At 42.2% G+C, this 19,044-nt stretch overlaps 1 protein-coding gene across 1 annotated transcript in view; it reads left to right on the top strand.

Moving 5' to 3' along the window:
• Nucleotides 1-19,044, top strand: part of LOC122938510 (acetyl-coenzyme A synthetase, cytoplasmic-like) — a 53,649-nt gene that overhangs the window by 26,682 nt on the left and 7,923 nt on the right. The window contains exons 5-14 of the mRNA XM_044294062.1: nt 2,086-2,158; nt 3,244-3,319; nt 5,804-5,882; nt 7,338-7,475; nt 9,522-9,692; nt 11,700-11,833; nt 12,775-12,907; nt 14,311-14,367; nt 16,255-16,335; nt 18,285-18,393. Of these exons, the coding sequence (XP_044149997.1) occupies nt 2,086-2,158; nt 3,244-3,319; nt 5,804-5,882; nt 7,338-7,475; nt 9,522-9,692; nt 11,700-11,833; nt 12,775-12,907; nt 14,311-14,367; nt 16,255-16,335; nt 18,285-18,393 (1,051 nt within the window). The remainder of the gene's footprint in view (nt 1-2,085; nt 2,159-3,243; nt 3,320-5,803; nt 5,883-7,337; nt 7,476-9,521; nt 9,693-11,699; nt 11,834-12,774; nt 12,908-14,310; nt 14,368-16,254; nt 16,336-18,284; nt 18,394-19,044) is intronic.

The following is a 19,044-nucleotide window of genomic DNA, read 5'->3' as shown; positions in this document are numbered from 1 at the left end:
GCTGTCAATCACTGTCAAGACCTCCCACTGTCAAAGCGTGGAAAAGCTGGAATTTCCGTCAATAAATTTTTCCAAGGTCTACATTCACAAGACTGTATCCGTTTTGTAGTCCACAAATCACACATCTGCCTAAGGCCTCTTTCACACGGGCGTCATGTTTTTTGCCCGGATAAGAGGCGGGTGCGTTGCGGGAAAATGCACGATTTTTCTGCGCGAGTGCAAAACATTGTCATGCGTTTTGCACTCGCGTGAGAAAAATCGCGCATGTTTGGTACCCAGACCCGAACTCCTTCACAGAAGTTCGGGCTTGGGATTGATGTTCTGAAGATTGTATTATTTTCCCTTATAACATGGTAATAAGGGAAAATAATAGCATTCTGAATACAGAATGCATAGTATAATAGTGCTGGAAGGGTTAAAAATAATAAAAAAAAAGTTAACTCACCTTCTCCTCTTGTTAGCGTAGTTCCCGGTCTGTTCTTTAGCTGTGGACTGAATGACCTGTGGTGACGTCAGATCACATGCTCCAATCACATGGTCCATCACCGTGGTGATGGAGCATGTGATCTGACGTCATCAAAGGTCCTTTAGCCCACAGATAAAGAACAGACCGGCATCTACGCTAACAAGAGGAGAAGGTGAGTTAACTTTTTTTTATTATTTTTAACCCTTCCAGCACTATTATACTAAGCATTCTGTATTCAGAATGCTATTATTTTCCCTTATAACCATGTTTTAAGGGAAAATAATACACTGAATAGACTGTCACCTAGCAACCATGCGTGAAAATAGCACGTCATCCGCACTTGCTTGCGGATGCATGCGATTTTCACGCAACCCCATTCATTTCTATAGGGCCTGCGTTACGTGAAAAACGCACAAAGAGGAGCATGCTGCGATTTTCACGCAACGCACAAGTGATGCGTGAAAATCACCGCTCGTGTGCACAGCCCCATAGAAATGAATGGGTCAGGATTCAGTGCGGGTGCAGTGCGTTCACCGCACGCATCGCACCCGCACGGAAAACTCGCCCGTGTGAAAGGGGCCTAAGGCTACATGCACACGAACTTTTTTTTTTTCCGTGTCCGTTTCATTTTTTTGGGCAGATAGGATGCGGACTTATTCATTTCACAGTGTGCTGTCCGCATCAGTACATCCGTTCCGTTGCCCCTCAAAAAAAAATTGTGCATGTCTTATTTTTTTTCTAGTTTGCGGACAAGGATAGGCATTATTACAATGGATCCGCAAAAAAACGGATGCCATACGGAACGTCATCCGTTTTTTTTGGCGGACCGCAAAACACATACGGTTGTGTTCATATAGCCTTAGGGCTCGTTCACACGACCGTATGGTTTTGCGGTCCATTTTCACGGATCCGTTGTTCCGTTTTTTGGATCCGTTGTGTTTCCATTCCGTTTTTCCGCAAAAACAGGAACTTTGTATTCATTGCAAACACCAAACACATGTGCAAAATGGGCTGGGCATAGTATTTCTACAGCATGGATCCGCAAAAAACGGATGACATATGGACATGTGTTCCATATTCATTCTGTCTTTTAGACGGACCCATTGACTTGAATGGAGCCACTGAACTTGATTTGCGGACAATAATAGGACCTGACTAAAAATGTTGCAGAACGGAAATAAGGAAACGGAATGCACATGGAGTACATTCCGTTTTTTTGTTGTTGTTTTTTTTGCTTTTGCGGACCCATTGAAATGAATGGTTCCGTATACGGAACGCAAAAAACGGCCCTTATACGGAAAGCAAAAAAATGTTCGTGTGAACGAGCCCTTACACAAATGAATGGGTCTGTGTACGATCCACAAAAATTGCAGATCGGACGTGGATCCCAAACACAGTCGTGTGGATGTAGCCTTATACTGAATGTTTTTCATTGTGACAGGATCATTTTAAGATATAAACAGAGAATATAAACTGAATTTAAATTATAATCATTAAGAATGGAGGAGAATATTTCCCAGTCCAAACCCTGTCGGACAGGTTTAATTTACCGATCAGCATTATTTCATGCCTATGAAATGTGACAATGACTGACATGCCCTTGATTTCTATTGTGTTAGTTTGCAGGATTTTCCTCTGATTCACTTTGTGAAAGAATCTTGGACTCGCAGTGTGCACTCCTGATTACTGCAGGTACTGTATGGTACTGCGGATCGCAGCCTCGGGGTATATTCACACACAGAACAGGAGAGGGGTTGTTTCTGCAGCATGTGCATGCATTTTATTTAAATGGAAACATCCATCCACATTTTAACAACATGTTTGTGAATATTCTTTTTTTTAAATGAGAGGATCATTTCCTGGATATCATTTATCGAAGTCGCTCTACTGTATTATACTTCCTATCCCGGCCCCTAGCTTCCTTATTGTTTGGACCTGTAGCATAAAATGACAGGCTGGCTGGACCTTCTCAGTCAGACCATCACTGTGGCCTGAGAGAGCAATGCTCTGCTATGGGCATCTTTATCTAGGGCTTTCAATAAAACATACGGTTTTCTCAGTCCTACACTTACTATTATCACAAGGAGTATCCTTCTGAGAACAACCCCCTCATGGCAGAAGTAAACTGACAATGGATTACCTATCTATAGAAGAAGTTTTGTCATTTGTGTTGACGGTTTTCCTTTAAAGGGGTTTTGTCAGTTCAACAAGTGGCATTTGCCATGTAGAGAAAGTTAATACAAGCCACTTACTAATGTATTGTGATTGTCCATATTGCTTCCTTTGCTGGCTGGATTAAGTTTTCCATCACATTTTACACTGCTTGTTTCCCTTGGTTACGACCACCCTGCAATCCAGCAGTGGTAGTTGTGTTTGCACACTATCGGAAAAAGTGCCAGCCGGTCCGGTGACCGGGACCGTGGGACTGCACATAGGCAGGTGCTTTTTGCTATAATGTGCAAACACGACCTCTGCTGGTGGATTGCAGGGTGGTCATAACTATGGAAATGAGCAGTGTATAATGTGATGGAAAAATTAATCCAGCCAGTAAAGGAAGCAATATGGAACATCCCAATACATTAGTAAGTGCCTTGTATTAATTTTCTCTACATAATAAATCCTATTTGCTGAAGAGAGACAACCCCTTTAAATGTATGTAATGGCTGTGGAAATCTTTGCAGTAACTCTGCCATGTGTATTTACTTTTACAGAATTCTTGATACTTTGTGACGCACATTGTGTGGCCATCAGGCCTGAAATAAATGTTTATTTTGCAGATGGTGTGTTCAGAGGAGAAAAACTCATCAACTTGAAGCATATTGCAGATGAGGCTATACAGAAATGCCTGGAAAAGTATGACTTTTGAAATTATTTTTTTCCTAATGTCTGTTGCCTATCACTACCCCCTGGATACATGTACCCCCATAAATGACATCATAGTGTAATGATTGCTACCCAAGTCATTCCTCCTTCACTCATTTCATCTGATTATCGGCAATGTCCGTGGAACGCGGTCCGTGAGATACCGGACTGGCAATGCGGGAGCGCATGGCGTCATAGCAACCAATGACACCGTGCACTCCTGCAATGCCAGTCCGGTATCTTCCGGACCGTGTTCCACGGACGTCTGCATGAGGCTTTACACAGGGAGATGTGCTGCCAATAATCCAGCATCTTTCATCCTGATGAAACGAGTGATTGCTCATTTATTGGCTAATTGGCCATTTATTAGGAACGAGCATTTCAACAGTTGTTCCCGATATTTGGGCCGTGTGATAGGGGCTTAAGTGGCGACATTTCCTAACCTGCTATCATAAGGGTCCATTCACACGTCCGTTTTTTCTTTCCTGATCTGTTCCGTTTTTTGCGGAACAGATCAGGACCAGATCTGGACCCATTCATTTTCAATGGGTCCTGGAAAAAATCGGACAGCACAATGTGTGCTGTCCGTTTCCGTTTGTTCCGTTCCGCATGTCAGTTTAAATATAAAACATGTCCTATTCTTTTCCGCAAAATTCGGATCCTGGTACAATACAAAGTCAATGGATCCGCAAAAAACGGAAGACATTCGGATGTCATTCCGTATGTCTTCCGTTTTTTGCGGAATCCGTTCCTGGAAACACATAGCAAATTTTTTTTCAAAGAAATCCAAACAACTTTATTTGATTATTGAAATGTATACATGTTTCTGTTTTTTGCGGATCCGCAAAAAACGGATGACATACGGAAACATTTTCAGGAACAACGGATCCGCAAAAAACGGACCGAAATTCGGATTATAGAAAAATACTGACGTGTGAATGTAGCCTAAATGAGCGCGTTCCTTCCCTGCAGAGGACGGCACTCATTGGCTATTACTACCTCCTGTCCCACAGTTATAGGTTATATCTGGGTGACAGGTACCATGTAATAACCATACTAGCGGGAATAGCGCTCATTGGTTAACCCTTTAATGATCAGGCCCGAAAAAGCCTTAATGACCAGACACATTTTTGTGATTTAGCACACATGGTGGTTTAACAGTTGTACCTTTTTTGTTGGACCACCAAAATAATTTTTTGCAACTTTTTTACGTGAGACATATTAGTTTATAATACCGGTATATATTTTAGCAATTTTTTTTAGCTTTATTTGGGGAAAATGGCGCAAAATGTATTTAATAAGTACCATAATTTTCTTCCTCCAAACTATAGCTCCTTATTTTTTAAATATTCAAACTGACACCAAAATAAAAAATTATTTTGTGTCGGTCGTTTTGATGTATAATATGTATAGCTTCACGTGAACAGCTTTGGTTGGCATGGGCTTTTTTATATATTTTTTTTACTTATTTGTATTATATTTCATCACTCTTTTTTAATATATTTTTAGAAGAAAATATTTTCCCCAGGAGGTCTTTAAAAAACTTCTAGCCGACACTGACACGTTTTTTTTTTCACTTTTAGCACTTTTTCTACTTTAACTGGGGCATCTAAAGAAACCCCAGTTACAGGTGAAAACAGCCCCTTGTGGGGGAGGGGGGGGGGCTCATTGTATACTGGCAGACCTGATCAGGGTCTGCCAAGAGCCTCCCGCTCTGCTTGCTGTGCCCAAGACATCCGCCAATAATGTGGTTGCTGGGTCCACAGCCACTTCCTCTATTTACTGCATGGCATTCATTGAGCGCAATGCACCGAGCACAAGAGAAAGCACAAGCGGTAATAAAGCCATTCTGTCCTCTCAAACTGCTCCTGCGGGAGCTTTAATCCATGGTCATACGGCGCTCAGGCAGACGATCAGCTGTGTTTCCTGTCCAGCAGGACGGGGGCTGCAAACCATGGCTTTGAGGGCCATGGGTCGTGCATCCGTGCCTTAGAGACATGGCATGTATCTCAAACTGCTGGCCCGTGGATCACGCATGTTAAAGTTCAAGTCTTTTAAAAGCATTAGTGGGGAGTCGGCTTGGAATTTTGTGTTAAATTCACTTTTTACTACGTATGGGTGTTAAGCAGCAAATTATTATAGAGACTGGCATGTATTTGTTAAAGGGGTTGTGCAGGATGGCACGCCAGGATAGCTGAATGGGGCGAGCAGTTGTAATTGCACTGCGCCGCCTCTACAAGGGAGACGATGCCCAGGTAATTTTGAAGAGGAAGTAGTGCTCGCGGGAGTGCAGCTACCCCTTTAGACAGCTGAAAGGCGGGTGTGTCGGGGGTCAGACCCCAGCAATCTGATATGGATGACCTAGCCTAGTCACTGCACAACCCCTTTAACTCTAACATCCTGACGCTCGTGATGCGTTAATGTGTTGGGTCATGTACGTACATACTGCATGTTTACACTGTATTTGTCACAAAGGACGCACACTGTGAAGAACTGCATTGTGGTGAGGCACCTGAGCGGGAGGCTCAACAACCAAAACAAGTCAAAACTTCAGGTAATTCCCCCAGTAATATACTTTATGGATAATATTCTTTTCATTTGCCAGAGACTTTTACAGTCTTGCCTGAGCCTAATTTTCTTCAGTACTGTAGTTTTCTGTCGTGTATCCGGCATGTTTTTAGTGACTTTTTTTTAACGCCTATCTGTAAAGAATAAATCAAGGCAACTGGACGTACTGTAGATTTCTTGAAAACGTTTCACTCGTTCTTCCAACGAGTTTTCTCAATTCTGAGTGACTGTACAAGAATTCTCAGTTTTTTGTGATGTATTTTTGGTGGAAAAAGAAACGCCAGCTTCAGATGTTACCTGAAAGTCTGTGGGAAATATAAAATACAGGACACATTTTTTTGCTACTGGAATTTTCATTAATTGGGTGGCATTTTTTGTGTCTCTAGCAATTTTTTTTTTTAATGCAGCATGTTAAAATGATGGGTTTTTTTCAAGCATTTTTCCATCTTTATAAGGGAAAAAACACCATTAATACATTTGTTTTGAAAAAAAAAAAACACCACTGAAAAACCATATAAAATGCATGTTTTCCATTAAGGAAAAAAATAGCATGTTCTATATTGTTTTTTTAGTGGTCAATAAACACCAGAGCAAACGTGTGTGTGTGTGTGAGGAGCCCTAAGGCTGGTTTCCCACACAGTCTTTTAGGCCGAATGCACACGGCCGTTGTTCAGTGTATTACTGTACTGTGGCGGCAGCAGGGAGCGCACGGCGTCATAGCAATCCATGACGCCGTGTGCTCCTGCACTCAGCAGGAATCCAGGCCGCGGTTCCACGGAAAGCTCACGGCCGTGAACAACGGCCGTGTGCATTCGGCCTTACTAGAATTTTTTGGAGCTAAGACTTTTGGTCTTAGTTAAAACCCTGCTGGCTGTAGAGCCGACCAATTTATTAAAAGGTGCACCTTCTACTGTGTGTGCGCCAGAACAGAAATCTACTCCAGCTAGGAGATGAAGTAGATTCCTGGAGTAATGTATTGTGTTTTCTGGGGCACATGTTGCAATTTTTTGGAAAAGTGGAGAGGGTGTCTGAAAAACCCAGAAGTCAAAAATGTTGTCACCATGCAGCACTTGCAACAAAATTAGCGACTTTTCTTCGCCCAAAAAATGGAGTAGGCCGTCCATGACCCCTAATATTTGTTTTAAAAAGTCACAAAAAAGTAGCACTAAGTTGGCATATTTGGGTGCGTTTAAAAAAAAAAAAAAAAAACAAGCAAACCCCTCTTTCTTATATGATGATTTTTCATTTTTGTATGGCCCCCTCACAAGAGACAATTATACGTGTTTACCAGCAGTCTAATGTCGCAGTTCCAAGAAGAGAATAGTTGTGTACATTTTCTATTCCTGACATTGGTGTGCAGTGCACAGTACATTATGTTTTGCAGCTGTTCGTTCTCATTGGTAGCCCTGGTCACTGATGAACATTTTGGCCCTGTCTGCAGATTGCCTGGAATCCCGATACTGACAGGTGGCTGGATGAGCTGATGGTGGAGGCGGCTGAGGAGTGTGAACCTGAGTGGCTGGACGCAGAAGAGCCTCTGTTTATCCTTTATACAAGTGGCTCCACTGGAAAGCCAAAGGTAATTATAATCTCCACTAAAAATAATGTAATTATTGGAAAGGTATTACCGTATTTAGATTTTTTATTTCATTTAGATTATTTTTTCCCTTAAGCACAGCTAAACTGGTGAGTTTTAATTATTTTGAACAAACGATAGTTAAAGGGGTTTACAGAATTAGAAAGACTTGGCTGCTTACTTTCTGTAAACAGTAGCAGCCCTCCTGACTGCCGGTGGCCAGGTACGTAATGATCTGATGTTCTCAGCAGTAATTAACACTGGGAGCATCAGGAACTTATGTCACTGCCTGACGGCCACATATACCCTCCTGAGTTCAGTTGTACCGCTGTCCTATGGTATTGCAGTGGCATTGTACTTGAGTTGCCCCAACTTCTGTCAATTTGGACTTGCCTACAACATGGAGACCAGTTTTAGGAGTTTTTCCAGGGTCACTTTAAAGGGGTTGGCCCATCTCATACCGTACATTGGTGGCATATCGCTAGGATATGCCACCAGTGTCTGATAGTTGTGTGTCCCACCTCTGGGCCCCACACCTATCTCTACAATGGAGCCGCAAAGTGTAGGAGAGTGGACTGCCCTCTATTAATTTCTAAGGAAGCACGTCAGCTCCATAGAAGTGAATGGAGCGTTGGCCGCTCAGTTTGCAAGCTCCGTTCCACAGATAGGTGTGTGGCCCAGAGGTGGGACCCACACCTATCAGACATCAGTGGCGATATATGCCACCAATTAATGAGATGGGCCAACCCCTTTAGGTTCCCAGGTCATAACTGAGTGGAGCTGTGCTGCACCTGGAGACTCTGTTCTCTCTCTTTACTTTGATTGACAGGGCCAGGCAGTGTAAACGTGACCACACATGTCCCTGCCAATCAAAGTGGGCAGGGAGCGGCAGTTGCAGAGAAAGCCAAACCTCTAGGAGTAATGGCAACGCCCCCGTTGCTCCTAGAGGCTCATTTGCATATATTGAAACATAATTTTTTTTCTCAGCAATGTGGGCACATATGAACTTGGGACCAACACAGATGCCTTCAGCTGCCAAGCGCACATGCAGCAGGCCAGACAGTTTAATAGGTGCAAAACTGCTTTTGGCTGCATTCAGGTTGACAACTGTGATGATCTGCATGTTGACACTGTTTTGGCAGCATCATTGGTGGACCTAAGCCACAACACTGATGAAGTGACAAGGTGCTACCACCTTTTAGCACGTGTTAGACCTAGTGTTCTTTATCTTCCTAATCCACCATGTGCTATATGTTTCCTTACTAATGAGGGTGTGGACTTGTCATCTTTCTGTTTTCTTCAAAACCTACTAACCTGGTTGTCAGATACCAGGAAACTCGGGCAAGAAAATGCCACATCAGCCATGTCCACGTATGTGGGACATTTATAGACACATTCTTTCTTTTATGACATTTAAGCAGTGCCACTCCCTGACCAAACATTCCAGCTCATACAGTGTGACATTTGTGTTTTCCAGTACAACATCCTGGAAGACATACTGTTTGTAGTCTTTTTCTATATTCGCAGCCATAAAGCACAACAATGAACACGTTTCATTGCAGAGGATATCTTCCCCCAGTAGACTCAAAATCAATAAATGATGTATTCATTGTTTCCTCAGTTTTGTCAGTAAAGATAAGAAACTGCTTCACCGGGTGATGCTTTGTATATTCCTAGACAAGTTAAAGGGGTTGTCCAAGGACAGGTCACCGTTGCACCTAAAAGTCTGAAATTACCAGGAAAGAGTTTTTGACGTGTCCTCATCTGTGAAGGTTTTTCATATGATATTCAACCATTTCATAGGAATCTTCTTTTTTTTACCTAAGTAACAGATACTTCATGATAATGACCCCCTTACGCCGCCCTTCGAGCTTTCCATGCACCCTCAATGACATAGTCTGCATTGTTACATAAATATAGCTCTGATATCTACTCATTTAGTTCTGCCAATCACATGTATGCTGTCACTTTATCAGCATTCAGGAAACGGTGTATTACATGCTGTACATATACGTATGTTTCTGATACCGATTGATTTCTTTTGCACAGGGTGTTTTGCACACAGTTGCAGGATATCTGCTGTACACTGCTCTGACATTCAAGTACGTCTTTGACTACCATGAAGAGGACATTTACTGGAGCACAGCTGACATCGGTTGGATCACCGGTCATTCTTACATTACCTACGGTCCACTAGCTAATGGTGCCACCAGTGTGATGGTAAGCTGGCCAAATTATGTCATATCTGAGGTTCCTCACCCAAGACAGCATTATATACGGTTATACAAAGTCCTGATCAAAATTTTTAGACCACTGTAGACCACTTGAAAAATGGCAAAAAATCATATTTAGCATGGCTGGATCTTAACAAGGTTCCAAGTAGAGTTTAAACATGCAACACGAAGAAATGGGAGTGAGACAAAACATTTTTTGAGCATTCAATTTAATGAAAATAACTAATAAACTGAAACAGGCTGCTCCGGCTCAGTGCTGATGAAATTTTTTTGGGTCTTGCACTTGAACTTTTTGTTCCATAACCCTCAGGATCATTTAAGAAATTCCAAATGACTGTCTTACTGCGTCCCACCTCAGCAGCGATGGTGCGCTGTGAGAGACCCTGATTATGCAGTTCAACATCCCGACCACGTTCAAAAAGGGAGAGTTTTTTTGCCTTTGCCATCACAAAGTGTGACTACCTGACAGCAAATGACAATGAATCCACATCTTTGCACAGATTTGGCCTTTTAAAGGCATGTGGTCCTAAACTTTTGATCAGCTGAAAAACAGTCTGTTTCAGTTTATTCGTTGTTTTCATTAATTCCTTTCCTTCTTGTTGCATGCTGAAGCTCTACTTAGAACCTTGTTAAGATCCAGCCATGCAAAATATGATTTTTTGCCATTTTTCAAGTGGTCTTAAACTTTTGATCAGGACTGTATCACAGTCCAGTTATCCAGCATATTTAATCTAATCCAGCCTGTAATGCTTCTTTCACACTAGCATTAGGTTTGTTTGGCAGGCTGGTCCTGCAGGGGAACGGCCTGCCGGATCTGTACTAACGCTATAGCCCACGTATACTGACGGAAGTCCGGCCCGGCCCCATTCACTATAATGGTGACGGGCAGGAGCTGCAGCTGCAGCATGGTAAACATGCTGATAGGCGGCTGGACAAGAAACGCAGCGTGCTGCAGTATATGTCCGGCCACCTCTTAGCTAGTTTGCCGTGCTGCGACCGCATCTCCCGCCCATCCCCATTACAGTGAATGGGGCTGGGCTGGATCTGTTAGTATGGATCTGGCAGGCCGTTCCCCTGTCAGAACAGCCTGCCGGACAAACTTAACACTAGTGTGAAAGAAGCCTAACAATCCAGCACTTCCGTCTATTGACCTGGATTTCACAACATGAGAGGCCGAATAGAGATATCTCATTAAAAGCATATTTCATGTTGACATTATTTTATTTTTGGGTTACAAGTAAATTTTTGTTGCCATTTTTCATATATGCATCTGCAAATTAGCTCTCCTCCAAAAGAAAGAAAACTGTCTCTCTCTCTCTAGTGCCACCTATAGGTAGCTACCATATAAATGACTGCCTAACCCATTACAGAGATATTTCTCCTTGTCAGTACAGAGCAGGGTTCTTGCTGGCTTTTATTAATATAAAAATAAAAATCAGACATCATATAGTACATGACAATCTCTGTCTAACAAAGCTAGAACCAGCCCTGTACCTCACATTGATCCAGAAATCTCCCCATTCATTGCTCCAGTTACTATGCTAGATTTATATCAAGCTGGCAGCTCAGGAGACATGTCCTTTCTCTCAGTGAGGTGGACAGAGAAATCAGAAAAACACAAACAGCAGGTGGCGCTATACAGATACATTTTATTGAATAACTCAGTGGCTATGCTAAATTATTAATTACACGCAATTACAAAAGTATTCAGATCCTGGTGCTGGTTTGAAAAATGTTGAATATTTTTGATGGAACAACCCCTGTAAATGACTTTGATTCAGCTCTTTGGGGGTATTGGTTGTCCTTGCTGAGCTAGTGTTAAGGGCCACTATAGATGCAGTTTTCTTCCTTTTGTAGGAAAGCTAATTTTCATATTTTTTCCCCAGAGATTTGCCTGTAAGATTCTCTAAACCAGCTGGATCTCTGCAAGGAGTACCAGTGTCCTAGAGATGTATGCATCTGAAAACCATTCCAATTATTCTATGCTTTTTAGTTTGAAGGTATTCCTACCTATCCACATGTGGGAAGATTTTGGCAAATCATTGAGAAGTACAAGGTGAACCAGTTTTATACTGCACCCACTGCCATACGCTTACTGATGAAATATGGAAATGATGTCATTCAAAAGTGAGTTTTTGTATTTTGATTGAGCACATTGTATATCACATTGCTTGCTGCAGGCCTCAAACACTTTCTCATATTTACCTAAAGGCTATGTACACCTTCGGGGGCAGTTTTTTTATGATTGCATTTTACACACTTTGTGCTAAAAATCTTTTTTTCAATTGGTCTTTATTAAAAATATTGAGCCATTCTGTCACAAAAGGTTAAAGGGGTTGTCCAAGTTATATTAATTGATGACCTATCCTCAGAATAGGTCATCAATAGGTCAGATCGGCTGGGGTCTGACACCCGGGGCCCCCACCGATCAGCTGTTTGAAGAGAATGCGTGCGCCGTGCCAGTGCTGCCTCCTCTTCATTGTTTACCTGCTCCTGAGGATAGGTCATCAATAAATATAACTTGGACAACCCCTTTTAACAGTTTTTCTAGCTGTGTGAATGGTTCTTTAACTTTCACTTTGTGCTAGTCATCTAATAAACCTCATCTCTAAACTACTGAGAGGTCATAAACACTTACATAAGCCACATTCTTATCAGTAAGAAAATAATAGAGCTATAATAAGTGTTTATAAGGTCAGAGATAAGGAGCCCAGACCAGCAGAGAGAACATTCAGAACCAGCTACTAGATAAACTCAAAGCTGTGCAGGGAAAACTGCTCAATATTTAAAAAAAGACCAATTGAAAAAATTATTTTTAGCCCAAAATGAGTACAATGCAATAATAATAAAAAATTGCCACTAAAAGTGTACATAGCCTTAAAGCTTTGGATGGTTTAGATAAGAATAATTGGATTATTACAGAAAAAAGTTCAGTTCATTTTATTATAATTTCGCTGCTATTTCTTCTTTTGTTTACTTTTTGAAGGAATAATAACAGATCCTCTAGGTATCAATTAACTTTATAATTACTTTAATGATCATCCCTGATGTCTCTTATTTTCCTCCAGGTATGATCTGAATTCTTTGAAAATTCTGGGGACTGTAGGAGAGCCTATAAATGCAGAAGCATGGTTATGGTACTATAATGTTATCGGTAATCAGAGATGTCCCATTGTTGACACTTTTTGGCAGACAGAAACAGTAAGTAGTTCTTTAATAAGTCCTGATGGTATTTTGGTATGATATGCTAGAATCATGACTTGTATAGAGGAAAGCTTTTCATTATACAGCGAAATAACTAAATAGTAGGACCTCGCTGATCAGAAAGTAAATGTATATACTAATGATATGTCATCACTTTTTGTGATGGATAAACTTATATTAAACCGGATCCTGAACCACCTGGGACTGCACTTAAAGAGAACCTGTCACCTCTTCTAAAAAAGTCTGTTTTAGTAAATACTTGTATTCTTCATAAAGTACCAATCCTGAAGCATCTATTCCAGTGGTGGCGAACCTATGGCACATGTGCCAGACGTGGCACACAGAGCCCTCTCTGTGGGCACCCACGCCCTGGAAAAAGCCTAAGGCGCACCAATATACCTTAGACTTTTCCTGCCATTTATCAGCGAATTGCGCACTATGAACAGCACAGGCAGCGCACTGAATGTAGGCAGGCTGTTATAGCTAAAGGATAAAGTACATGGAAGGTACACTATATTGGTATTCAGGTTACATTGCTGTGTTGGCACTTTGTGATAAATAAGTGGGATCTGGGTTGCCGTTTGGGCACTCGGCCTCTAAATGGTTCACCACCACTGATCTATTCTCAGATCTCTGCATTGTGATTCCTCTATTATCACTGCTAGAAATGTGTGAATAAATTGACAACAGGGTGTTACCAGTTGGGGGCGTGACCCTGCTCTCTCTGACATTGCTCAATCCCTGCTTTGTAGAGACATTGTCCTGAAGGGAACCTGTGATCATGACAACACATTGTAACCACAAGCAGCATGTTACGGAGCAGGAAGTGCTGAGCAGATTGATATATAGTTTTGTGGGAAAAGATTCAGTAAATCTTGTAATATTTCCATTTCTATCCATGCTTATTCTGGACTTTGAAGATAGGAGGCGGTCCTATCAGTGATTGACAGCCTTCCCTCTATTACAGTGTATACAGAGATAGCTGTCAATCACTGATGGTACCGCCTCCCTGACTTCAAAGCCCAGAATGAGCAGGAATTTAAATGTATAAATTACAAGTTATACTGAATATTTTCCCATAAACTATATATCAATCTGCTCAACTCCTCCTGCTTGAAACCACCCTGCGTGCAGATTACAGTGCTTTTACAATGTGACATATTCCCTTTAAACACCCAGTTGTTAATTTATTGATAAGGAATAATAGAGGAACGACGCAACATATAGATCTAGATGCTCCAGAATTGTTATTTCATGGGGGAACAACAACAGGTGAGGTGACAGGTCCTCTTAAAAGCTAACTACAGCATTCCAGTCCTTTTTAGTCAAAATTCTACAAGTTTAATAGATTGTGCCTAAACAAAATAGAAAAAAATGTAATGTGTATTTTCTATTTTCAGGGAGGTCATGTTATAACCCCTTTACCAGCAGCTACACCTCTGAAACCAGGATCTGCTGTAAGTCATTATTGCCATAAATTCTGTCTCCTGGTAGAGATTTGTAGCTATGCTGTTAAGATTCACTGTTCATGCCAGTGAGCTCTGTATATATAGATCATGCAGTGGCCATGCTGCTTCCGGCTCCAGTCCTAGCGATCTTGTGATTGCCAGGAAACTGCAGGAGCTGCTGGGTCTTAGCAGTACCCAGCTCAGCACTGCAGTACATGTCACAAAGCTGTATTCCTCCTGTAACTGGGTCTAGTGTGTCAGCCCCAGCTACAGGAGAAATCAGAAATAAAAAATATCATGTTAAAATGTTCTCCAAAGGTCGTGTGTGACATGAGAGGGCACCACATGTACAATAAAAAACTAAATACCTCCGCTTTAGGCTTTACATTATGTATTATACATGGTGTAAAGCCGGTGGGCAGGGATTGATTCTTTTCAAACATCAAAGAAGGAGACACTGAGGTAGTACTTAGTGCATACCTTATTTCAGAGTTAGGCCATATAGGACTGAGTATATAGTATATATCTGTGATGGCTAACCTCCGGCACTCCAACTCTGGTAAAACTACAACTCCCAAGATGCACACTTGCTTGGCTGTTCTCAGAACTCCATAGAAATGAATGGAGCATGCTGGGAGTCGTAGTTTCACCCACAGTTGGAGTGCCAGAGGTTAGCCATCACTGGTATAGATCATTTTCATTTTATACCATAATTATACTTTTTGGAGGAAATGCATAAAAAATAGTTTAGCCTGAAGGGAAAAAAGAGTCGTGGCCTGCTCTGCTGGATGTGTGTACATAGTTAACAAGTATTGCTTAAGGCATAAATTGTCTCGTTTGATCTCTGTTTTATGTACTAGCATATAAATCAGTACATTATATGGGCCCCGAGGCCCCTTTCACACGAGCGTGACGGATTGACTCCGGGTGCGTTCAGTGAACCTCGCACCATTTTGCAAGCAAGTTCAGTCAGTTTTGTCTGTGATTGCGTTCAGTTGTTAAATTTTTTTCCGCGCGGAGTGCAGTGCGTTTTGAAGCGTTTTTCACTCGCGTGATAAAAAACTAAAGGTTTAAAAACAACATCTCTTAGCAATCATCAGTGAAAAACGCATCGCACCCGCACTTGCTTCCGGATGCAATGCGTTTTTCACTGAAGTCCCATTCACTTCTATGGGGCCAGGGCTGCATGAAAAACACAGAATATAGAACATGCTGCGTTTTTCACGCAACGCAGAACTGATTGGTGAAAAATGAGTCCGGATTCAGTGTGGGTCCTATGTGTTCACGTCACGCATTGCATCCGCGCAGAAAACACGCTCGTGTGAAAAGGACCTAAGGCAGGCATCCTCAAACTACGGCCCTCCAGCTGTTGTAAAACTACAACTCCCACAATACCCTGCTGTAGGCGGATACCTGTAGGCTGTTCGGGCATGCTGGGAGTTGTAGTTTTGCAACAGCTGGAGGGCCGCAGTTTGAGGATGCCTGACCTAAGGGTTAGACATCTGCAAGCGTTTTACAGCCATTCCTTTGTGTCTAGGGGAGACCAAAAAGATGTTAGCGTTCCTGATCTGGTTTGAGTTTCTCCAGCATGCTTCCTATTACGGTATAGGGTCTAAGCTCCACGTATTGTGCTAGTTTTAGGTTGTATATCTGAGGCAAATGTTCGGGTTCCTATTTGGATGAAAGGATGAAAGCTGCCTTCATCAGTTTCATTATATTAATGAAATATTTTCAGATAATATTAGACCTGGTATAAACCTTAGTGATGTGATTATCCATGCTTATTCCAGAATACAGTGTTTGCATTTCTCCATTTTATACTGATTTACACCGCCAAGTCTTAATACTAGTGTTCTCATTCTTGCCTGTGTCTTGATCAAATTCTGGGTCTTGCAGACTTTCCCGTTCTTTGGAGTGGTACCCGCAGTACTGAATGAGCATGGAGAGGAGCTGAAAGGGGAAGCTGAGGGCTACTTGGTAAGTCTTCTCCCACTCGTTCTTATTTTGTTATATCCAAGCACTTGCATTAAAGGATTAAAAAAGTAGGGCTAATTTCTTTCAAATGCAGCACCACACCTGCCCACAGGTTGTGCCTGGTATTGCAGTTACCCCCATTCACTAAAATGAAGCTGAGCTGCAGTACGAGACGCAACTCATTGACATTCACTTGATCAGTACGGTGTTGTACTTCTGGTTTGAAGTGGTGTTATGCATGGAAACTGTTTAGTGATCAGTGGGGATCCAAGTTGTCAGACTTGGGCTGAAACGATTACTCGATTGAATCGAGTAAATCGACAGAAAAAAATCCTCAATGCAATTTTTTTGCATTGAGGATTAGTTTGTGTCATGTGACCATGGAGCGTGAGTGAAGCGCTTGCTATTACTCACTGCTCCGTGGTCACCCGCCGGCCCGCACCGCGCTGCACTTTCCTCCTGACACACTTAAGCGTGCACTATGACCTGAGGCTGTGTGACGTCAGGACGACAGTGCAGCTCGCGGAGAAGAAGATGGATGAGCTGTGGAGCGGCGCCTCTACAGGAGAAAAAAGTATTTATTTTATTTCACTGGTGCTGGGGACATGGCTAGAAGAGGGAGATGGTGGCACTGGAGGGGCAGCTGATGGCACTGGGGGGCAGCTGATGGCACTAGGGGGGAGAGCCTGATTGCATGGGGGGCTGATGAGTTTTTATAAAGAAAAACATTCTTTTAATCAGTTTTTTGTTATTAGAGTACTCTATTAATCGTTGGATTAATTGATAGAGTACTCGATTACAAAAATAGTAGATGGCTGCAGCCCTAGGTCAGATGTACATGTGATGGTTGGAATACTCCTTTAATGCTAATGTATCGTTTAACATGTCTCTTCATGTTACAGTATTGTGTATTATGAAACTATGATGACGGGGCTCTGACTGCTGAGACCACGGCTCTGTCCACTTCTATTAGATTGCTGACTATGCTTTTTCCATAGAAGTGCATGGAGCAGGGGTCATGCATGCACACCACCACTCCAGTTCTCCGAGCAAACTCAACCTCCATTTTCGTGATCACTGGATAGAGGAAAAGTGTTGCTAGTGGGCAAAAAGAAGGGAACCTGCCATCATTAATTTGCCATATGCAGCTAAATATATTGCACTGTAGATCACATTACAGTAAATTCATTGCCTTCTCTTTCAAAGTTTTCAGCGTTGGCGTTTTGATATAATAAATACTGTACCTTTCTACAAAGAATTCAGGGTGTGGCGTCATGGGGGCGTCTTCTTCTTCTTCGTCTTCACTGGCCGAGTCACTCCCAGAAGCCTGCCCATCTCAATGTGATTGGCATCTCCCTTCATGCTCCACGTCATCCCCAGCGTGTCCGAAAACTCCCGCATGCGCAGTAGATCTGCTTTCCCCAGCAACTCCTGACATGCGCAGTGAGTTCCTGAAGTTGCTCATGTGTCAGGAGAGAAGAAGGGAACGGCCATCTACACCGCATGTGTGAGATTTCATACACGCTGGGGGTGACGTGGAAAAGGAAGGGGGATGCCAAACACAGTGAGAAGGGCAGGTTTGCAAAGGTGACTCCAGTGCCCCTTATTTGCCTATATAAAGGCACAATTTCAAAGTGTGATTATATCAAAATGGCAACGCAGAGAGATCTGAAATAGACAGCAATGTTATACGGCACCATAAGTAGTTGCGTGTATCAAACTGTGATAACAGATTCTCTATAACCTCAATATGTCACTGAAACCCACATTACACACGCAAGGGTCCAGCAAGTCATATGGCAGTATTTTGGTGGTATCATGAAATAGAGAGCTACTATAGTTGTCTGAGGAAGGAGAGGTGATGGTGCAGTTGAACTTTTTTGACCCAGTATCTACCACTGAACGTCTTCAGACTAAATTTTTACCAATTTCTCATTTATTTATTTTTTTAGGTCTTCAAGCAGCCATGGCCATCTATAATGAGGACTGTGTATGGCAACCAGGAACGGTTTGAAAGCACGTATTTCAGAAAGTTCCCTGGGTATTATGTTGCTGGAGATGGTAAGATACAGTTATAGGTCTCAGATACTGATTGTAATGAGGTCATTGTGAGTGATCCTTATGTCTGCAGAGCTGCAATTTATTAATAATTGTAATTGTGAAAAATGATGATATCGCAAGGTTATTATAGATGTGGACAGAAGGATTCCATAGTCTGGGACATGGGGGGACAAGCAATATGCTTGTAAATACAGCTTCCGCAAGGATTGTCGCCTTTCTGCAGTATTGAATAGTAAACCTGCTAGTTATACAGGTATTGCTCCTAATTGCTGTACATTGTACTGTAAGAATGTTCAAATGTATAACAATCTGAGCTGGTGGCAGACATATTGTCACTTGTTGCCCAAATTTTGTAAATTCTTTAACTTTCGATAGCAGCCTATTGTACCTTTTCAACAACAACATTCTCCTCTGCTCCCTACCAATCAGTTCCAGTTGCATGGTTCCCTTCAACGGTCTTTTGGTCCCTGTCCTGTAAACTTCCAAACAGACGGGTCAGGTGTACCACTGCAGCCAATGACTGGCCTCAGCAGTGACGAGGCCACAGCACTCACCGGAGGACTATAGCCACTTTAAACAGCTGATTATCAGGGGTGTCGGGAGTCAGACTCCTACCCATCAGATATTGATGACTTATATGTCGTCAGTATC

This window comes from Bufo gargarizans, chromosome 5 (genome assembly GCF_014858855.1).
Source record: "Bufo gargarizans isolate SCDJY-AF-19 chromosome 5, ASM1485885v1, whole genome shotgun sequence".
Lineage (NCBI taxonomy): Eukaryota > Metazoa > Chordata > Amphibia > Anura > Bufonidae > Bufo > Bufo gargarizans.
Note: the sequence above shows the minus strand (reverse complement) of the source record. Positions and strands in the feature narration are given on the sequence as shown.